The sequence below is a fragment of the Arvicanthis niloticus genome, chromosome 11, assembly GCF_011762505.2.
Source record: "Arvicanthis niloticus isolate mArvNil1 chromosome 11, mArvNil1.pat.X, whole genome shotgun sequence".
In the NCBI taxonomy this organism is placed as follows: Eukaryota; Metazoa; Chordata; class Mammalia; order Rodentia; family Muridae; genus Arvicanthis; species Arvicanthis niloticus.
In genome coordinates, this window is record NC_047668.1 from 28,177,570 (window position 1) to 28,197,742 (window position 20,173).

Consider the following 20,173-nt stretch of genomic DNA (forward strand, 5'->3'; position numbering starts at 1 on the left):
GTAAATTTTGATCCCATCAAGTCAGATAAAAACAGATGACAATAAGTTGGTTTTTTTTTTTTTTTTTTTTTTTTTTGAATGAACTTATTCTGTGTGGGAAATGTTAATTTAAATAATTGGCCTTAGCCAAGCTTGGAATTCTACCATTTGGAAGGCTGAAGCTCACCAATATTCTGAGGCTAACATGAGATACACTGTGAGGTCCAAGCCAGCCTAGGCTACAACTTGAAACTCTGTCTAAAATCACATATCAACATAACAACAGAGACATAACAAGCAGAGACAACAAAAACAATGACCACTCTCAGGCTGATAAGTGAGTTAAGAAAAAAATGCACACAAAAACAGTAATTCTATGTCATATGAAGGAAAAAGATAGATGATTTCAATAGTTTTCCCTATGTTTATCTAATAGTATTCTTTGCAAATGCAAATATTTTGATGAGTAACGTATATGTTACCTTAGACAAGAATATAACTATCCCAGGATAGCCATGCTTAGCATTAAATTGTACATATCACACAGTTTCTCTTTAACAGTTTTACCTCATACCAGTTCTTAGCTTTATTGAAGACACACCATTCCCTACCACCAAATAAAAATTAACCAACAATAACTTCCCCTCATAACTGGTACCTTCTTGATCAGCCTATATAAGAAGCAAGTTTTTCTTTTTATTCAACCAATATTTGATACTATGTTCAATAACTTTCAAGTTGGATAAATTTCACCTTAAAGACTCATGACTTAACCTTTAGGTAAATACTTTAATTTCTTTAAACGCCACTTACCACCCTCCACTCACCTTAATGCAGTAAGGGATTTTTAAAACCAATAAATAGAGTACTTTAAGCATAATCCAGATACATAGATCTTAGATCCTTTCTTCTTTCCAATCCTCCACCACACCCGTTTCCTGAAAAGTCATGTTTGCAAATGCCCTTCAAATATTATTGCGGCCAGCCTTTTGATTTTGTTATTTGGGGATTTGTTTGTTTGTTTGTTTGTTTTCACTTCTAACAAATATGACTGGGTGAAGCAGGCAGTAGTGGTATACACCTTTAACCCTAGAAGTCCGGGGACAGAAACAGGTGGATCTCTGAGTTTGGGGCCAGCCTGGTCTACAAAGCCAGTTCCAGGACAGCCAAGGCTACACAGAGAAACCTTGTCTCAAAAACAAGCCAGCAAACAAACAGTCACATGGCTAGAGTCAAAAAAGGCGGGCGAACTAGCATCCTCTTAGTTGTTTACATTGTATTTTTGATACTGATAGCATAATTTTGACATTGGGGTAGGCTTGACTTTCTGCTCAGAATGAGTTACACGTAGAAAAAAAAATGTACTTTACAATACGCTTCTCCACCTATAATAATTAGGTGTTTAATACATATTTAATAATAGCAGGTAAATAATTAAACCTTGAACTTTAAAAACATATATCCATCTTGTAGTTTTTCTTCTAAAGTAAAATCTGAAGAGATACAATGCTGGCTTGATGGCACACACACTTTTACTCCAGCACTTGCGAGGCAGAGTCAATTTCTGAGCCTGGGGCCATCTTTGTTTACAGAGTGAGTTCCAGGACATCTGATCTACACGAGCAACAACAACAAAACAAAAACAAAAGAGCGAAACAGATATAACCATTGAGGTGCAAGATATGTTTTTAAAAAGTGGACATTTGGGGCTGGAGAAATGGCTCCGTGATGAAGATCACAAGCTGTTCTTACAGAGGTCCCAGGTTCAACTCCCTAGCACCCCACAGGCTGGCTTACATCACCTCTGACTGCAGTTGCAGGGGATACGATATTTGAGGGATTTAGGCTTACCCATGGTACACAGATAAATATTCAGCCTAAGTACCTATACATACAAAGTAATAAGATAATTTTATATTTAAAATGAACCTTCATTCCAGCGTAGTAGCACGAAGCAGACAAATGCAATAGCATATTAAAGCATCATTTAAATAATCTAATGATAATATAATGCTTGTTTATACAAACGGTTAAAAATAGGTAGTGAGTTATTTACAACTTAATATACTGGTACAGATATGCTCTCAGCAAGACTTTTCCGTGGCTTTATAAGCCAGAGTTGCAGCTCCATAGAACACATCACCACATGAGTAACAGCAAGGAAGGCCCCAGTGGGTGTGCAGCATGTGCTGGGTGTTGGCATATGTGTGGGGTGAGGGAAAATATTTAAGGGGCAGAGGAATCTAGAAGGTATACCTCATCAGCACGGAGAAAATAGCTCCATACTAACAATTTGTAAAAAGAGTAAGGATGAAGGATGCTATTTCTGTCCTAACTCCTTAACATACTGAATAAGTACTTCACACTTATGCTTGAACATATTACAGAATTTTAACAAAAAAAAAAAAAAAACATATGACTCACATTTTCACAGAAGCTAATCTTAAGAAACTGAATAGACTGAGCGAAGCAGCACTCCATTTAAATAGACAAAGGCTCAAGTCTACCTCGAACTTGAAGTCGGAGGAGAAGGAAAGCATTTAACTCAAAACGCATGTTGGATTTGGGCAAGGAAAATATGACACAGATCCTCACACTTGTAGCCTACATTTTTTTTTCTTTAATTTACTAGAATTCTATGAAGAAGTAAACTACAGCGGCCTGAAATACTGTTGCAAGCCATACCAAGCCCAAAGTTAAAAATTAGTAATAGAAGCTGACCTAAAAATTCATAAATGTTTTTATTGCATTGCTGTCTACTCTAAACTATGCTCAAAGTGGTCATCTCTGGGGAATGAAAATGTTTCTGTAGACAATGTAATGAAAGGGGAAGAAGAGGAAGAATGGAGAAGGGGAGAAAATATGTACCAAAGACCAATAAAAGACTTTCATGAAGAGTGAGCATGTCGATTTTATTGGTAATAGCTGAAGCAACTCTATCAGCTCACTGCACATTAATAGACCAGTTGCCATCGTGTCTCCAAAGCCTTGCTTTAAAAGGACACTGTACCCACTCTAGGCTATTGGCTTTATCTAGTTTCCTCTCCAAATCTGCTCTCTAATACTTTGTCTGATGTGACTTAACAGCACTCTGGGAAAGAAATTCATAAAAGTATTAATCGCAACCAAAATGTCACAGAATCGATGCCCCATTTTTCAACTTTAATGTGTGCTCTTAAGCACCAGAGCCTTGGGGAAGAGCAGTTTTACATACAGCTTGCTTCTGCTTTGTGCCGATTTTCAACGTTTAAATAAAATAATATTCGCCACTTAAGAAATGGTGAACGTTAATTTTTTTTTTCCAATTTAGCTGCAGGCAAATAAAAATCCTCTTCTTCTTACAAGCTAGCTGTCTGTTGAGTTTTCTTTTAAAGCCAAGCGGGGGAGGAGTGGGAAAATTACAAATTAAACAAATGTCAAGTATTAAAGGGGTTAATATTTAATTAAAACCAGTTCTATCCACTGTAACAATGACCTGGAGCCAAACAAGGCGGAAGATGTATGACTCATACTTTCTGCCCGTGAATGAGACAGCTGATCTCCTCAGCACTTCCTCAAGACAAGCAGGCAGAACTGGATTTCTGCCTCCATTCACAAAAACACAGTCCAGCATGAACCATGTGGCCCAACCGCAATCTTTTCATGTCACACCCTTCCAGAGAACTAAAGCAAGGAACCTGAACTTGCAGGGCAAACACGCCAAGTTTACCGCTCTTTCTCAAACAGATCCACTGAGAAACACGTTAAAATAAATGACACACGCTATGCATAAAAGAGAGGGGTGTGGGAGGGAGAGAAGGAAGGAGATGTGTACAGACATATTAAATCCATCATATTTCACAGGGCACCCTCTTCCAAAAACATGGATGTACAAAACTTAGGAAAGAATGTGGAAAATAAAGAAAGATGGATGGAAAGAAGGGAGAAAGAAGAGCAAGGAGGAGGAAAAAGGAAAGGAGGGGGGAAGAAGAAAGGACCACTAAATGAGTCTAGGGTGTCCCATAGTGACAGAGCCCTTCATGTGGGAGCCCGAAGTTTGATTCCATGGGGAAAAATAAATACGAATAATAATATAAATAAATGGCCTTTCTCCCCTCCCCCTTGCCTGTCATTCAAATTTTGAGCCATAAGAATGTAAGAGATCATTGTTGAGGTTAGTAATTTGGACCAAAGTTTAGAAACAAACTTACCTGAAGAAATGTACTTTATTTTAAGTAAAATAAGAAGCAAATCGACATTTGCACTATGGTACCCCTTCTAATCCTAAAATGAGGAGGCTTCAGACCACGGAACAAAATAATCATGAGTTCACTAAGCCTGGATTTTATAGACCACATCCGGTTTTCACATTAAAATGGTTGCAAAGTAAAAGCATTAATTAGTGCAGAAATATAAACATATTTAAGCAAAAAGGGAAGGGGGACTTCCCTGAACAGAGAGGCCTTTAATGTTTGACACACTCTTTGCATGTGTACTCAAAGCAGAAAACACGGGAAGGTCTCAAAATGGTTCAGTTTCGAACTAGACTGACCTGCGGTGACTTAAATCTTAAAAAGAAAGCCCAGAAAGCCAAGCAGCCGCAGTTTGCAGCCAGATTCTTCTTTCTCTTGGTGCTATAAAGCTCTGACTCTATCATTATTTCTATTATTTTTAATTACAAAGTTGTACATAAATCAAAGAAATAAAGTTGCATGTAACATGCAAGATACTACACAGTCTTTGTAATCAACTGGAAGTTCAGCAACCCTTCACCGACACAGGTCAACACTTTCTTAAAAGAAAAAAAAAATGACACTACGCCCCACTCAATCCAATTTTTTCTATTGAAAAATATTTTTTTTCTTTCGTAAGTAGATCATAGGTGAGCCACATTTACATTCTTCCAACAGATATTTAGCCATAAAACACATTTGTTCCATTTGTTCAGTCTTTTACCATTACACATCTTACAGAGCTCTCTGGTGAAAAAAAAAAAAAAAAAAAAAAAAAAAAAAAAAAAAAAAAAAAAAAAAAAAAGGGATGGTAGCAGCTACAACTCCTTACAGCACACACCTGCACATACCTGTGCACATGCACACACATACATCAAGAATCATCTACCACCCAATTCCAAGGGACTATATGTTCATCCTTAGTGCTCACTTATCAAATCCTGTTTCATAGAACCACACAAAGTACTATCGTTTTCAATACTGAGCCAAATAAGTAAAAGAAAGAAGAGCAAATCTAAGGCCATTGCTGTGATCTATTTTCCTTTTAAAATAGGGACGAGCCTCATGCACACTGTTGTAGTGGAGACCACACATAAAGAATAACAGCAGCTCACCTTCCCAGTAACTATTACCAAAACATAATTTGGGTGTAAATGGTGTATCAGAAGGGAACTGAGGAAAACCTACTAATGTTTCTATTTCTAGACCAACATGAGTATTATGTGAAGATATCATAAAACCAAAGGCAATCTCTTTTGTATGAGATAATAGTGACGTTTGGTGCAAAACCTTGTTCTTGATGTTAACGCACCAGAGGTATAGCTATGGCTACACCCTGCAACTTGGCTTCACGGTGTCACTGAAAGCCTTTTACCCTGGTGGTGGTGAATCACCACTGGGGACTTTCTTCTCAATCTCATTCATAACAGAGGACCTCAAGACATCCAGTCCACAACAAAATAAGACAAAAGTAGTTGTGTTTCACATGATATATATATATGTGTGTGTGTGTGTGTGTGTGTGTGTGTGTGTGTGTGTGTGTGTCTGAGAATCGATAAAGAATTGTCCATAGTGAAGTTCAGTATAAAGTAGCTATGGTAACCTTTAAAATAAGCATAGTCTCTATTTCTTTTATCTGCTATTGTGGTCATTGAAAATACTAGCTTTATGATTTCCTTCAGGATGTGATTATTTCAAGTTGTGGTATATTTGTTACAAGCCTGAAAACTGCAGCATTATTACGTGGAAAGTGCTTCTAATGTGAAGTTACTTTTTATAAACATGTTTTAGATCTCTGTATGGAGATAAAGTTTCAGGGGAAAATGCAATTGTATTTTTAGAGGAGGCTATATGAACTCTATCCTTACCCTCCAACAGTCCTTCCTGCCTGTTCTACCTTAAGGGCAATTTGGAAATAAAACACATTTCAGAATACACAATCATTTACTTATAAGTAATCAATGTGTTGTACTTGGTATAAAAATTCTTGCAAGCAAAAAAGATATTAAAAATTCTAAGAAGCATCATTTCCATTTAGGGACTCTGGGAAATGTTTTCAATGTGATTATCATATGACACACTGTAGCAAACTTGATTCTTAAGTCTAAAAAGACTTTTGGACCTGTTGGCTCCCTAGAGAAATTTTAATTCAGGGGAGAAACTTGGTTAATTGTCAGTGATCTCCTTTTTAAAAGATCAAAATGCCTTAAAATTCCACAATTAGTTTCTTGGCTATGGAGCATTAAGAAAAGAAATATGTAACAGTTTACACTTTACTGGTTTAGTAATCCATTAATTTCTGCCTGTTCAGAAGAACACAAATGAACAAAACTAGTGACAAATTAACCAGTTAATTTTTGCAATCTCTTAGCTAATATTGGTCAAGTCAGAGGACAAGCCAAATTAGAATATATGTGCATATTAATTATATTTTAATTGCTAAGGACCAAAACTAAATGTCTAGCCCACAAACATTAAAAAAAAAACTCTTCTTACTATTAGATTTTAAAAATTGCATTAATAAATTTTGCTTACATCATAACTATATAAATTCATGTAACTATTTTGAAAATGCTTATATTATTCTAAAATGCAGTTTATAAATAGTACACCTGGTATTCAATAAAGAAAAACTCTCAAGATTAATTCCTGTATTTAATTAAGCTTATGAATTCTTTTCAAAGTAAAAGCATGTTTCTTCAAATACATTAGTTCTTATCTGGGTTTACTTTATATAAAGATAAGCCTTCAGCATAGATTTGCAGGTAATGAAGAGATAAGAATATTCCATACTGTTTTAAATGATAAATTCAAACTCAGATAAATTATTCAACTCTCCTATCTGAGCCATAAGACACAAATAAATCAAGTGCAAAGTAAAAAATAAGAGAAAGAAAATGTGATAAAAAAAATGATAAAAGTCTGCTACAGATCCACATTTTAAAATTCCAGAAACAGCTGTTATGCACATCCGAAATCTTCCAACCAGTGCACTTACTTGAATTCAGTTTTCAAATTTAAACATCTTTAAGAACCAATAAACCTTCTGCAACATTTAGGTAGTAAGTATAGTAACTTATTTTGGATAAACAAGAAAATTCTTGAATAAACAAAATGCCACATAACCTTCAACTTGGCAAAAAACGATAGACAAAAGTTAACATAAGAGCCTCTGCAAATTTTTATGAGAAAGGTATCTGAATATGTAGCTTATTTTACAATACTAAGTCATCTATTGCAGTAAGTTTCATTTAGAGACAAGCAAAAATGACCTTAAATTTAAATAAAACTTTCTCTGACACTTACCATTCATTAACATATAAATGCAATACCCCTTTCAAAGGATAATTAAGAGCTATTTAACTTAAATGATTTTGAATCCTTTAAGATTGTAAAAAGCCTTTTGAAGAACTAGAATTATCAGCAAGACAAAGAAACTTGTTTACATGCTAACAGCAACTAGACCAACTGAGTACAAGATCCTGACTAAAAACTCCTCAGTCTACCTCAAAGCAGAGAGAGAAGCACAGGGTTCCAGTTGAAGACCCTCCCTTTACTTTGAACCATCTTGAAAATCTATTACTAGAATTAGAGTCCCCACAGAAAGTAGGTATGAAAATAACAAAACATACTAAATGTTTAAATATCAGCAACTTTCTCATTTCCCCCTACACACACACTCACTCACACACACACACACACACACACACAGAGCCAGATTATAAAATAATATTTCACAAATATCCAAAAGGAAATTTTTAATGTAGTAAATAACCAATAAACACCTTCCACCTTAAGCATATCTGAACATGTGTCAAGCTGTACTAAAGCCTCATCTCATTGTTCCTATAAACAAAGTTGCACACAATAAAAGATATAATAGGTTGAAGCATAAAATTTTTAAAAATCCAAAATGCTATTAAATGTCTCCATATTAAGTCCTAATAGAAGTCACAAGACATCAAAAGTCAAACTTCAACAAACATTACATGCATCATAACACATGAAACATTTTTAAAAATCTTCAAATCCCCTTAAAAGACTTATTTTAAACCCACAGACTTCTTAGCTGAGACATACACACCTAATGTTCTGTGTTGTGAACACGGAGGAAAGAAGACACCTGCACTTAAATCTTGAAGCATCCCGTCCTGATGAGCCCAGAGAAACTAATTTCTGCCATCAGAAAAGTCCTTCAGCAGAGCACCAAACAATCACATGCGCTGCTCTAAGGGAAACAGCAAGCCAGCCGGTTCTGGCTTGAGGTCTCTCGAGGTACAAGAATATAAACCTGATCAATTGCAATTAAAATCTGAACAGAGGCTTAGAACCTGAAGTCTTGGTGCATTAGTTCTTGCCAAAAGCAGATGTGATTGTGAGCTGGAAGCAATTTCTCCTGGTAATTTGTGATGACACTGGGTAGTGCAGCCCCAGAGTCCCCAAAGACAAACTCATCAGAGGCTCTAATGTATGCATGACACATGAGGTGGCTCCTTTAGAGCTCAATTAATTGGGTTGAACATTTAAGACAGCCAGTTCAGGACACCCTCCTCCCCCTTCTAGAGCTGCTTTTCCCCCTTAAAGACAGTCTTGCCTCTTACCTTCAGCAAGCCATGTTTCTTGTAACTGACTCAGATCTTGAAAGAGTTCTAAAAAGCAAGTCAAACACACAAACATGAGACTGGAGAGTCTGCAGGCTTTATTAAGTGAAAATGTTTGTCATGACGCTGCCATTCAATGATTTTCACTTAGGGAGCGTCAACTGAACATAGGATTCATATCTCAAGAATCTCAGCAATCCTGCTTATTTATGACACCAAGTAACGGACACTTTAACAGATTTCTTTAGACAACTAAGTCAAATTACCTTCATTTATCTTTTTTTCTCTTTTTTCAAAATAATTAAGAAGTAAGCTCAGGAAAAGAAACACACACACACACACACACACACACACACACACACACACACTGAAATTCACTAAGATGATCTATGTACAGAAACCTTTCCTAAGCACATTTAACTCTTGCTAAAATAGAAGTGGGGTAAATATTAGAAAGACACCAATGTTCACATTTTTAATTTTGTGTACAAAATACCAACAGAACCTGAGTTAACTCCCAAGTTACATTTTCCAGCCAAGTAGCTCAACAGGAACACAGGGTGCAACCTCAAGTACGAATATTTCAAGAAAAAAAAAATTCTACTTTAGCCAATCTATAAAAGTCAAAAAATATTCATGCCCTGCTCTGGTTTATTATCAAGTCCAAATTATATTCTGCCATTGGAAGAAAAGTATTCTAATGAGAATGAAAATTTGATGAAGTTTTCGAATTCAGTCCACTTAATTTAAATTCAATGTGAACTTTAGTAATTAAGTCTAAGTTTCTTCAATCCATAATGAGTGGCCCCACAGGGCTGAAATAATTCATAATATATTGACCTCCTACCAACAGTTTATAGGAAGAATCTACAGCCTAATTTACTCAATAATATAATAAGTATTCAATAAGCCTTAAGTTTGATCTAGTGAACATATTAAGGCCTATCGACAAATGTTATGACTTCAAATACAGTCATCAAATTCACTCATAAAATTTCAACAATGGTATATGGCTTCACTTATATTGTTTAACTTGTAATAAAGTTGAAAGAAAAATGTAAGCAGTAGGCATAGCTGCTTACTTTATCCCAGGTTGTTACAGTTTGAAATACTATAAGAATAATAATATAAGAATTATCTGCCAAATGGACAAAAAGGAACACAAAATATTGTTTAAAATAAGAAGGTCAGCGTTGTATGTTTATTTTTCTCTCATTACTTTTGTGACAAGACGGTAAAATAGTCTCCAAGGGAAACTCACTGTGTGAGTGATTGCATGGACAGTCCATGTTTCAATGTCTACTATTTTTATGCTATGAGATTGAGATGGGCCCCTCTGGAGGGTAGAGAGTATTAGTAAAACAGAGGCGTTCAGCTCAGGATCAAACCTCACCTTCTGAATCATGAGCCAGATCTCTGTTAATGAATTTTCTTTTCCTGACATTTGTTGGTTTCTCGGTACAGTTTCTCCCACGCTGACTCTACAAAGGCAAAGATAAAATCCTTTAAAAGAATATAAATCTCAGATGTCACACATAAAAAAAAACATGCATACATAACTTAAGCCTACTGGATCCTCTGAGTAGGAAAAAAAAAAAAAAAAAAAGCTCATAGGAGAACTCCAATATGTATTGTCTGACTTGGACAGTGAAAGCTCAGGCTGAGAGTTCAACAGCGAGAGAGAGTTGCTTCCCAGAGCATGTCCTAACACTCCTGTTTATCCTTGTCCTAGTTACTCATAATCTCAGCATCAAAACATTTAGCTAAACCACTTAATGTTTTTTTTTCTGAATCAACTCCAGATTAAAACAGTGAATTCCATTCTCTCAGACAGAACCCCCACCCGCGGTAAGAGAACCCAAAGAAAAACTGGGAAAAGTGAGAAATGAGGGGGGGGAAGAAAACCCCTAAGACACCCCATGTAAACACAAAATTGTCAGCATTTGTCTCAACTTCGTTCTTTTCAATGTGGCAGATAAACCCAGCCACAAACTTTGAGTGCAGCTGCTGCTGCCCTCCGTCTCCTCGTGCACTCATCGTGGACACATTAAGCAGAAGAAGGGGTCTTAAAACAAAACTATGCCTTATCCGAATCACTCAAAGGTAAGCTCATTTTTGTAGACGGGGCTTCTAGAAACAGAGTCGCCCTACAGTGGCAACAAAGCAGATAAAGTGTCTGCAGTCCCAACCCCCTGCCCCCTCCCTTCGCATCTCTCGCTCTCCCCACCCCCGTCCGAGTCAAGTTTATAAACAGCAACTTTCGAACTGATCACTCACGTTGGTGACCACGTAAGGCACTTGCTGGTCATAAAATCCATCCATTCTGCTCCTCTTCGCAAATATTAGCTCAGTGTTTTATATTTTGAGCATTTAGCTGGAGATTTCCTCGGGATCTGGACTTCTATCAACCTAGAGGGGAACAAGATGGCTTTTAGGCTTTAAAAAAATCATGAATGAAGCTCTTGCATTTGCATAGCTAATTACCCTCCACAGCCCATTCACAAAAAATAACCCTCCCCTACGCCGCCTTCTTCACCTGGATCCAAAGAGAGCCAAGAGAGTTCACAATTTACATACTTTAGGTCGTATCAAAAATCCTAACACGAGACAATGTATTTATTTACACCCTGGATGTTCCCTGCTCGGTCAGTGTACCCCAGGCAGCTCTGATTCGCAAACGTGTGCAAAACTAGCAATGGCGATCAACGAGACTTGCTTTTCACCTAACGGGACTAAAGAGACGGAGATACCTCTTTCATAAGAATAGTTTTTGCAACCCACAACCATGCAATTATCTGGAGAGACATAAAAAGTTGTTGGAAATACCCACCTGAAGGCCACGCTAGGCGAACGGCTGCAAAAAATTCCCTCCAAATTTAATAAAAACATTAATTATTGCCCAGCACTTCCCCTTGGAAGCCGAAAGCGCCTCTGACAGAGCTGAATTCAGTGGTTTTTCCTCTACTTCTCCTCCAGGGGCCTCCAATCCAAACTGATGGATCGCTGCCTCCCATTGGCTCCACGTTTCTTTCACAAGATCAGATTTCGGGCTGTCAATCAGGCAGCTTTCGGCCCCTTCCCTTGGGTCTCCTGTGCCCCAATGCCTATGCGACCACTCTGGGAGAAGTCGCAGGGTCCGCACCCAGGAAAAGCCACCAAGGAAACCTACTTCCTTCCTAACTCGCTGTTTTTGTTAAGACCGGAGGAAATACTGAATCCTAGTGTACAGACTCAACCAGTTCTCATTCCTAGCCTTGTTTGGTCCATTATTAGGCCGATGTCCTTAAAGCACTGTCGTAGAGGTTCGGGTACATACTGAGTGTCCACAATCCCTTTTCTCTACTTCTGCCCTGGAGTCCACCCACCACACGCTCCATCCTCACTCCCCAGCCGTTTTCGGTCCAAACTATTTTTTTTTTCATCTTTTTCAACACTAATCACCACTGTAATAGGGCTTATACATTTTTTAATACATCCTCAACAAAAACGATCTCCTTTCCTTTCGTCGTTGGACATGAAAATATTGTAAGGAAAGCAAACGAGAGAAGCTACTTCACAGGAGAGGTGGCGCTGGAAGAGAGGATCCGGAGGAGTACGTAGCCGTGTGGGCGAAGAAAGTATAAAAATCAGATTCACCCGGAAAGTGCTGAGAGGAAATAAACCTACTGTGGGCCACAGAGGGGTGGGGGAGGACTTGATAGTTCTGATGCCCCCCTCCACCATCCCCCCCCCCCCGCCCGCGCCGTCCCCGCCGTTTCCGGAGCTTTTGTTATGTATACAGAGAGGCGGAGGGTGTCACTTACTGTACTTGAGGATTTCACTTCCTCCACCAAGAAGTAGGGGGAGAGCCGAGAGGGCTCGGGTTACAAGGACAATGATCCGACGTTGTCTCTAAAGCTGCCCACAGGGCTTATTTCTGATGTGTCTCCTTTGCAGCCGCTGCCCTTCCAAGGGTTTGGGGCCATGAGGAGCGGGGCGGGGGGCTTCACCGTGCTAAAAGTCACTTGAAATCCTGGCGGGGACAAGGGCTGGGGACTAAAGGACTATTCCTGCAGCTGTTTAGCCCCTTTGAGCAACGGGCTGCAGTTCCCAATTTTTATTTGAAAGTTTCTTTCCTTAAATGGAACATGGTGGAAACATCAAAATGGGAGCGTGCGCTCCTGGCACTCCAGACTCGCCGAGTCTGCGCTCCATCATGGGAAAAGTGTAGTCTTCCAGGGCACACATTGCTTGTCCAAAGGTTAGTCAGTGCACCGCGCGCGTCCACTTTGAGAGAGCCGGGCGAGGGGTGCGTTCCGGCGCTACAAGACTTTGTGAGGGTGCAACCGGAACAGGGGACAACAACGTGGGTAACCTGCCAGTGTGCAAACCCGGACAAGGCGGCAACAGTTTCCAAAGCCTTTCTCTGAGGCCAGAGCCGGACAGGTATCCAGAGCAACCGGGAAAGGGCGGAGCTTCTCGAAAGGCCCGGGGAGCCTTTCCTGAAGCCAATGAGGAACCGTGGATTTCCAGTCCATTGTTGTTTATTGCTGACCCCGCAGCGCTCCGCCAGCGGATTGGCTCTTTTCGAGCAGGGGGCGTTGCCCATGCCGCCCCCCAGCCACCTTTCAGCTCCATTCACAAAAAATCACAATCTCTCTGGGTCACGTGGTTGGGGGCGTGGCGGGACAAGGAAAAAAAGATACAACAAAGGCCCAAGTTCCCCAAATCACAAAAGTTTTGTTGTTGGTTGTTGTTGTTGTTGTTGTTGTTGTTGTTGTTGTTGTTGTTGTTGTTTTGCGGGCGTTCGCGCGTGTCTGTGTGAGTTCCTTTCGCCGCTTCCTCCCCCATGGACATTTGGTACCAATTATAGACGGTAGAAGAGGGAAGGCACCTTCTGTTGAAGAGCAGTAGAGAGAGTTAGAGTGAGAAAGTAACTCTAGGCTAAAAGAACGCTCACGTTGTGTAATTCCGGGGTGCCCTGACTAAAAGAAAATCCTGAAAAGGAGGGAACCGAACCGAGCGTGGAAAGAAAGTTTAGAAAGAACTAGTAACTTTTCCTTGCTCTTCAGTACGTGCTTGTTTAAATGTGCAAGCTGTCTCGATGTGTAGAAACTATTCAGCGTTCTCCTCTAACGTTCTGTAGCTCTCATTTCTACTTTTGATTGATCCCAGTGTCATTGTCTCCCCAGCTTCTTTTACTGCACATTCTCACAGATTGCCAGTTTCTAAGTCCAGAAGGCCATCATCCTTAGACAGGCCTCTTCTTTTAGGATGTTCTATCATACTGCAAACTATCCACATTTCTCCCTCTCTGTTCTTTAGACGGACTCTCACTTTTTAACTATTTGACTCCCACAATAATTAAAAGTTAAATTCTTATGTGATTAAGCAGCCTTTCTTTACAACTCTTCTGAGTAGTCTAAAATGTTGAGTCTAGTTATGGTCTACACCTTGACACTGAGGAAAAGAACAATAAATTCAGTAGCAGAAGGGAAGGAAAGGATTGAAAATTTTAATTTCTAATTGTGTTACAGTCCAAGGAATGGTCACTGATGCAGCTGTATGCACAAGAAGAGGTGCTCAAAAGTTGCGCCAAGTTTCCACCATTTTTTGAGAATGACTTTTTAAAATCAGTTTAGTACATTCCAGTCCTTCTCGAATGGAAAATTTCATTTTGGCAAGATTTCAGACATAGAATGGCAGCGCAGAGGCCAGGAGGCTTTGACATTTATTTACTTGTGTTTTGAAATCCCATCTGGGTTTTGAAATAAGATCCTTGAGTCTTGAAAAAACACCCCCCCACACACACACACATCAGTCCCTTTTTTTGTTTTTAAAGTTTGGAAAGTTTTTTAACTTGCATATAAAACTATTTAAAGCTTTATAGTTCCTTTGCTGCTATTTTATGCAGTAAAATAATGTACATTAGTGGTTTGTCTGCAGTTGACTTACAGCATTGAAAATGCATGTTAAGTAATTGGATTTCTAAAAGTGATTTGAGAAAAAAATACAAACTATCAAGGTCCTACTTTTTAAAAATGGTTAATATAGCAGGCAAAACTTGACGCCCCAGGGAAAGAAAGTGGTAGAGGAAGGGGGAGCACCCTCTCAGAGGTGAAGGGGAGAGGTATATGAGGTGAAGAACTCTGGAAGGGGGGACAAGGAAGGCAGGGAACATTTGGAATGTAAATAAAATAATTAAAAATTATTTTTATTTTATAAAATTTCAGGTGAATTAAAGTATAAAAAATAAAAATAAAGAAAGAAAATAGGCAAGATGCTTATGCCTTAATTTCAGAACTTAGGAGGCAGAGACAGGAGAATAGTTGTAAGTCTGAGGCTAGCCTAGTCTATGCAGCAAGTTCCAGTCAAGTATACAGAAATACACACACACACACACACACACAAACACAGAGTAACACTGAGGTAGAAAAAAGTAAAATAAAATTACAAATATGAATAAAGTCTAAAGAAACTTTTTCAAAATTTTTTTATTATTATTATTATTATTATTATTATTATTTATTAAGAAAACTAGCAGTTTTTGTAATTCATTTTACCAAAAGACTGTATAAGTGAATTATTGATGACCTAGTTTTTACATGGGACTACATGAAATAGATCAGGGTAAGATAAACCATTATATTGGACAATAGGCAATGTGAAAATAACAGAAGGAAAAACATTGTGTCTCCTCCTCAGCATACCGAAAGATAACTGATAACCTCAGGAGGATGTCCTGACAGGGACATGGGAATGTGGGGTAAGGATTAAGACTATCAGAGAATGATACAGGAGAAGACATCCTCCTTCTGCATCCACTGCTACTGTCACCTACTGAAAGTCTGCCAACCAAGAAGTCAGAAAATAATTTCTAATGTCTAGAAATCGGACGATAGAGTGAAGGAAGTCACATATACTGCAGCTTAAACTGGTACTTTGTGGAAAGTTTTAAAGGTAAGTGCTCATTATCCCCTGGTCCTTAAACTATGAACTATCTATTAAACCGTAAAGTTGGAGCCAATAATCCTGACTTGAAAAATTCCACAAAAGCCACAGTAGTACATGTTAGAAGAAAAACTCTGGATGTAATATAATCCCATCCATAAAGCGGTAGATCTAATGAAGTATAATGCTTTGAAATTCAAATGCGATTATGCACCTTCTCTCTCCCCCAGTATGTGATTTTCCTAGTTCTCAAGTGAGGTTACATAATAAAGTCATTCAAAATTTAGGTTCCTAGATGTGTCCACAGTCTTGGGCCCTGTGGACTTGAGCTATGTTGCAGGGATCTGAACCCTGGGCTAATTTCTTCAAAGAGAGTAAGGGGAAGTTCTCAGAGTCCTAGTCAGGTACATTTGTTTGGCCTACACATCGACTTTCACGGGGTATTCGCAGAAAGCATTTAAAATTCAAATTATGCTCAATAACCCATACCTGTATGCCTGCAAAAATCTAAGAGTCTAGTAACTCTGGGCCGGAAATCCAGTATGGCAAATTCAATTGTCTTCCAACAAAAAAGACCTACTTGATGAAGGAAATTGCCAGCATGAAGTGTTGTTGAAAGGGGCTTACTTTCCTTGTGAATGGACATGGGCTCTCAGTTTTGCTCTTGTGCATTTTTTTCAATTTCTATTTCTCTTGTTTCCATTGTCTCCAGGACTTCCATACTGACTCTGATGTGCCACCCATGAATTTCTCTCTGTCTGTACATGTCTGTATTTGGTCCCATCTTTGTGACTGACTTCTAAAAGAAGTAGCCAAGAAAACAAACCAAGAAACGCAGTCTATGGTACTATACATTTTGTTTTTGACAACGAAGAGAGTGTGAGTAAAGACAGATGTATCTATGTACAGTACACATTTTCTCAGATTTTTTTTTCTAGATCTAGTTCTGAACACCACGGGAACACTAGAGAGATCCACACTGTTGGCTTTCTAAGGGGTATTTCTCTAAGCTCTGTTTCTGTGTTAGCGTTGGTCACCATCTACCCACTGATAAACTCTTGAGAGTTTTAATGTTCTTAGTGACAGACATAATACAGTTTTGTGAATACTGTCAAGTGAGTGACTTGATAAATTGGTGCGATATTTCTGAATGGCTTCTCTAAATTATGAACAGTTTTGATACCACTCTCTACTAGTTTGTTCTCTATTGTTGGGATAAAGATCAGGCCCTAAAGCAACTTGGTGTGCTTTGGGAGGTAGGGGTAGGGGCTGGAGGGATAGCTCATTGTTGCTTTTGCTGAGGGCTAATAAACTGGTTCCTCCTCTAACCCACTTGGCAGCTCACAACTGTCTGTGACTCCATTTGGAAATCCAATGCTTTGGGGTCACTAAACATGGAGTACTAGCTTGCAGACAAAACACTGATAAAGGTAAATAAGTTCAAGCAAGCAAACTTTGTAAAAGCAACCTGAGGGAGAAAGGATTTATTTGCCTTCCGTATTCCTACCACAGATCACAGTTCACCATAAAGGAAGTCAGGGCAGGAGCTCAAAACGGGAATGAGAAGACATTCCATGATAATCAGGACTACACAGAAAAAATAATAATAACAAAATGAAAAGTGAAGAGGAAGAAGGAGGAGGAGGAGGAAAAGGAGGAAGAAGGTAGTGGCTGGGAATATGGGTGATCTATATGAAATTTCAGGTTTCAACTGTAACATTGAAAGTAAAATTCATTATGCACTTTAAATGCATCTTTTTTGTATTTTTAAATCTTGCTTCAATAAAGCTGGGAAATAAAATTTTGCTCTAATAATTTTCTATGCTGATTTAAAAGTGACATAAAAGTCAAACTATTTTTCAAATGTACCAGTTGATCTTCTTTCTTTGGCCCAGAAACATACATTCTCTGTGACTTCTAGATCTGTGATATTGATGTCTGTAACAACGAAGTGTCTGAAGATGACTAGGAATCCCAGTTGAACGAGTGTCTTTTTAAATTTCTTATTTATTAAATAGAAGGCTTCTGATAGATGTTCTTGAAACCCCAGAAAAGCAGTCCTATGATTATTATATTTCTAATAAGTGACTTTGCTGAGCACATCAGTTGGGGCGGGGGGGAGGGGGGAAGAATCACACACACACACACACACACACACACACACACACACACACACACCAGAGTACTAAAAGCACAGAATTCAGAAAGCACTGATTGGAAGGAAGTGTAGCCCAGCATCCCAACATAGGTCAGATTGCTTCTGAGTGTCAGTTTCCACATTTTCACACTGTTTATAAATACTATTTTCTGAAATTTCAGGTGGAGGAAATAAACCAACAAACTGATTTGCTTAGCAGAACAGGACAGCCACACACATAGTCATCCATTGTACATTTAGAGGGTTTTCTAAACTGTATAATACAGATCCCTTAGGGCCAGTCTTCATTAAGATCTCCATACAACCTCACAGAGAGTTTGCAGGACTATCCTTGACACAAGAAGCACCCTGACTTCCTCTCATAATTAAAGCAAAGTTCTGGCTCCCATCCATACAGGGGCCAAGCCTTGGTCTCTAAAGCTGACAAGGGATTGTCTGCTGCTCAGACAGACGACTGACACTTCAGAGTCCTCTCCCTGTCTTTGGTAGTCAGCTGACTTGATGCCTGTCACAGCCTACCCATTATCTTGCAGTTAAGATCTCCTTTCTGAGTTCAAAAGTCTGACACAACAGGAGACTTGGTTGCAAGAAAGTAAAGCATAATAGTGTTCCAAAACCAAGCAGTTTCTAAAAGGGGCCAAAGAGTGGCCATGTGTCCATCACTTCCTTAAAACCTAGAAAGTCTCCCTTGAATAAGGGTCACCAATGATATTTAAGTCAGCGTCTTGATATTTGAAGAACAATGTGGCTTTGAACTTTGTAATAGTGATTTTACTTCTATGTGATCTTCCTGAATTCCCTTTTATATTTAAAATGTTCCTTTTGTCCTGAGTTTCTTCTCAAGCTTAAAAATAGCCGTTTGACTACAGGCATTTCATGTGAGCACATCAAAGAAAGCTACAAATCTTCCTTGTATCTGTGTGACATACTCTAAATAAAACTCAGGGTTTTGTTCTCCTTGCTATGATGATATCAAATATCAGTGTTCATTGGTGTACCATATATAATTGGAAGCAACATCGTTTACCCAGACAATGGTTGCTTATGAATGGATTCTTATCTTTCTTAGACAAAATTTACATGTGACACTTGTGACACCTTTTGCACTAATAAAGGGAGGCAATATTATCAGAAAGGGCTTCAAGCAAGAATCCCATTGCTTCAGGTATTTGCATTTCAAGTTAAAACATAGGTATTATTTTCTGAGCATGCATGCAGAGTCAAGCCATTCTTATTGACATCTAGTCATATCTTTCCTCTCCCTCCCCTTCCTTGCCTCCCCGTTCCCCTCTCCCTCCTCCAATCCTGTCTCTGTCTTTCTCTTTTACCCTCTTTCTTTTATTCATTTTATTTTGTGAAAAGGTCTTTCATGATTTAGCCCAAGCTGATACTGAACACTTTATGTAGTCGAAGCTGGCTTTGAACTTGTGATCCTTCCGCCTCCACCTCTTGAGTGCTGAGATTAGAGTCATACACCACCATACCCTGTGTGACTGTTAAACTAATAGTGTTATCAGTTAAATTGGAGGTAAAGGCCATAACATTTATCAAACAGCTATACATAGCTCTTGTTATATGGTTCTTTCCTTATATAATATGGGATATTTCTTATATGTCAGAAGAAGTATTATTCACTCACCTTGTATTTTATCAGCATTATGAATGCAATAAATACTGTGTCTTTAACACATTGATCTTCAGTTAGTAATAGCCTGTCCATTTGAACCAAAAGTCCGGTCAAAAGTACTCTGTTATTAATTCTTAAATTGTCTGCACTTGAAAAGCATGTATTATCTACTCTTGAGTTCTAAGCTAGTGTGAACTGTACACACTTAAAGCAATCTACAGTTATTATTACCACATTACTTTGACTCAAGAATCCAGAAGCACCTTGTGGGGTCTACATTACTTACTGTGGTCTATGTCACTAAATCAGATCCTAAAGTAAGAAAAGAGACATAAAAACAGAAAAGGGCCTCTCAGGGGAGCTTCCAGGGTCTCAGTTATGTTTCCCAGTTGACGAACAGACAACAGACCTAAAAGGCAATAGGGTCACTTATGATGAAACCCCACATCTTTTCCCCGAAGCCCAAGTTGTTTGTAAGCTTACTAGGAAAAGATCACCACTACAGCATGAGTCTTTATTGTTCTCATAAGAAAAGTGACAATGGAAGGTTCCGAGGACTCAATGGGGGTGACCTTAGCTGAAATGCCCAACAGTGGGGAGATGGAATCTGAAGTGACCACCTCTAGTAGACAGATAGGGCCCCCAGTGGAAGGATGGGGTCACTTAC

The 20,173-nt window shown here is 38.7% G+C and overlaps 1 protein-coding gene across 5 annotated transcripts in view; it reads right to left on the reverse strand.

The window, feature by feature from the left end:
- Nucleotides 1–12,729, reverse strand: part of Etv1 (ETS variant transcription factor 1) — an 87,118-nt gene extending 74,389 nt beyond the window's left edge. Inside the window, exons 1-4 of one of the 5 annotated variants that reach the window (XM_076941957.1) lie at nucleotides 12,595–12,729; nucleotides 11,069–11,200; nucleotides 10,185–10,272; nucleotides 8,792–8,839 (exon numbers count right to left, since the gene is read on the reverse strand). In XM_076941957.1, coding sequence (XP_076798072.1) covers nucleotides 8,792–8,839; nucleotides 10,185–10,272; nucleotides 11,069–11,113 — 181 coding nt within the window. In that variant the 5' untranslated portion in view covers nucleotides 11,114–11,200; nucleotides 12,595–12,729. Of the gene's footprint in view, nucleotides 1–8,274; nucleotides 8,648–8,791; nucleotides 8,840–10,184; nucleotides 10,273–10,744; nucleotides 10,928–11,068; nucleotides 11,201–11,327; nucleotides 11,347–11,621; nucleotides 12,068–12,594 lie in introns of those variants that run through there. The other 4 variants (XM_034514515.2, XM_076941958.1, XM_034514514.2 and 1 more) reach the window with 4 other exon arrangements.
- Between the last annotated feature and the right edge of the window lie 7,444 nt (nucleotides 12,730–20,173).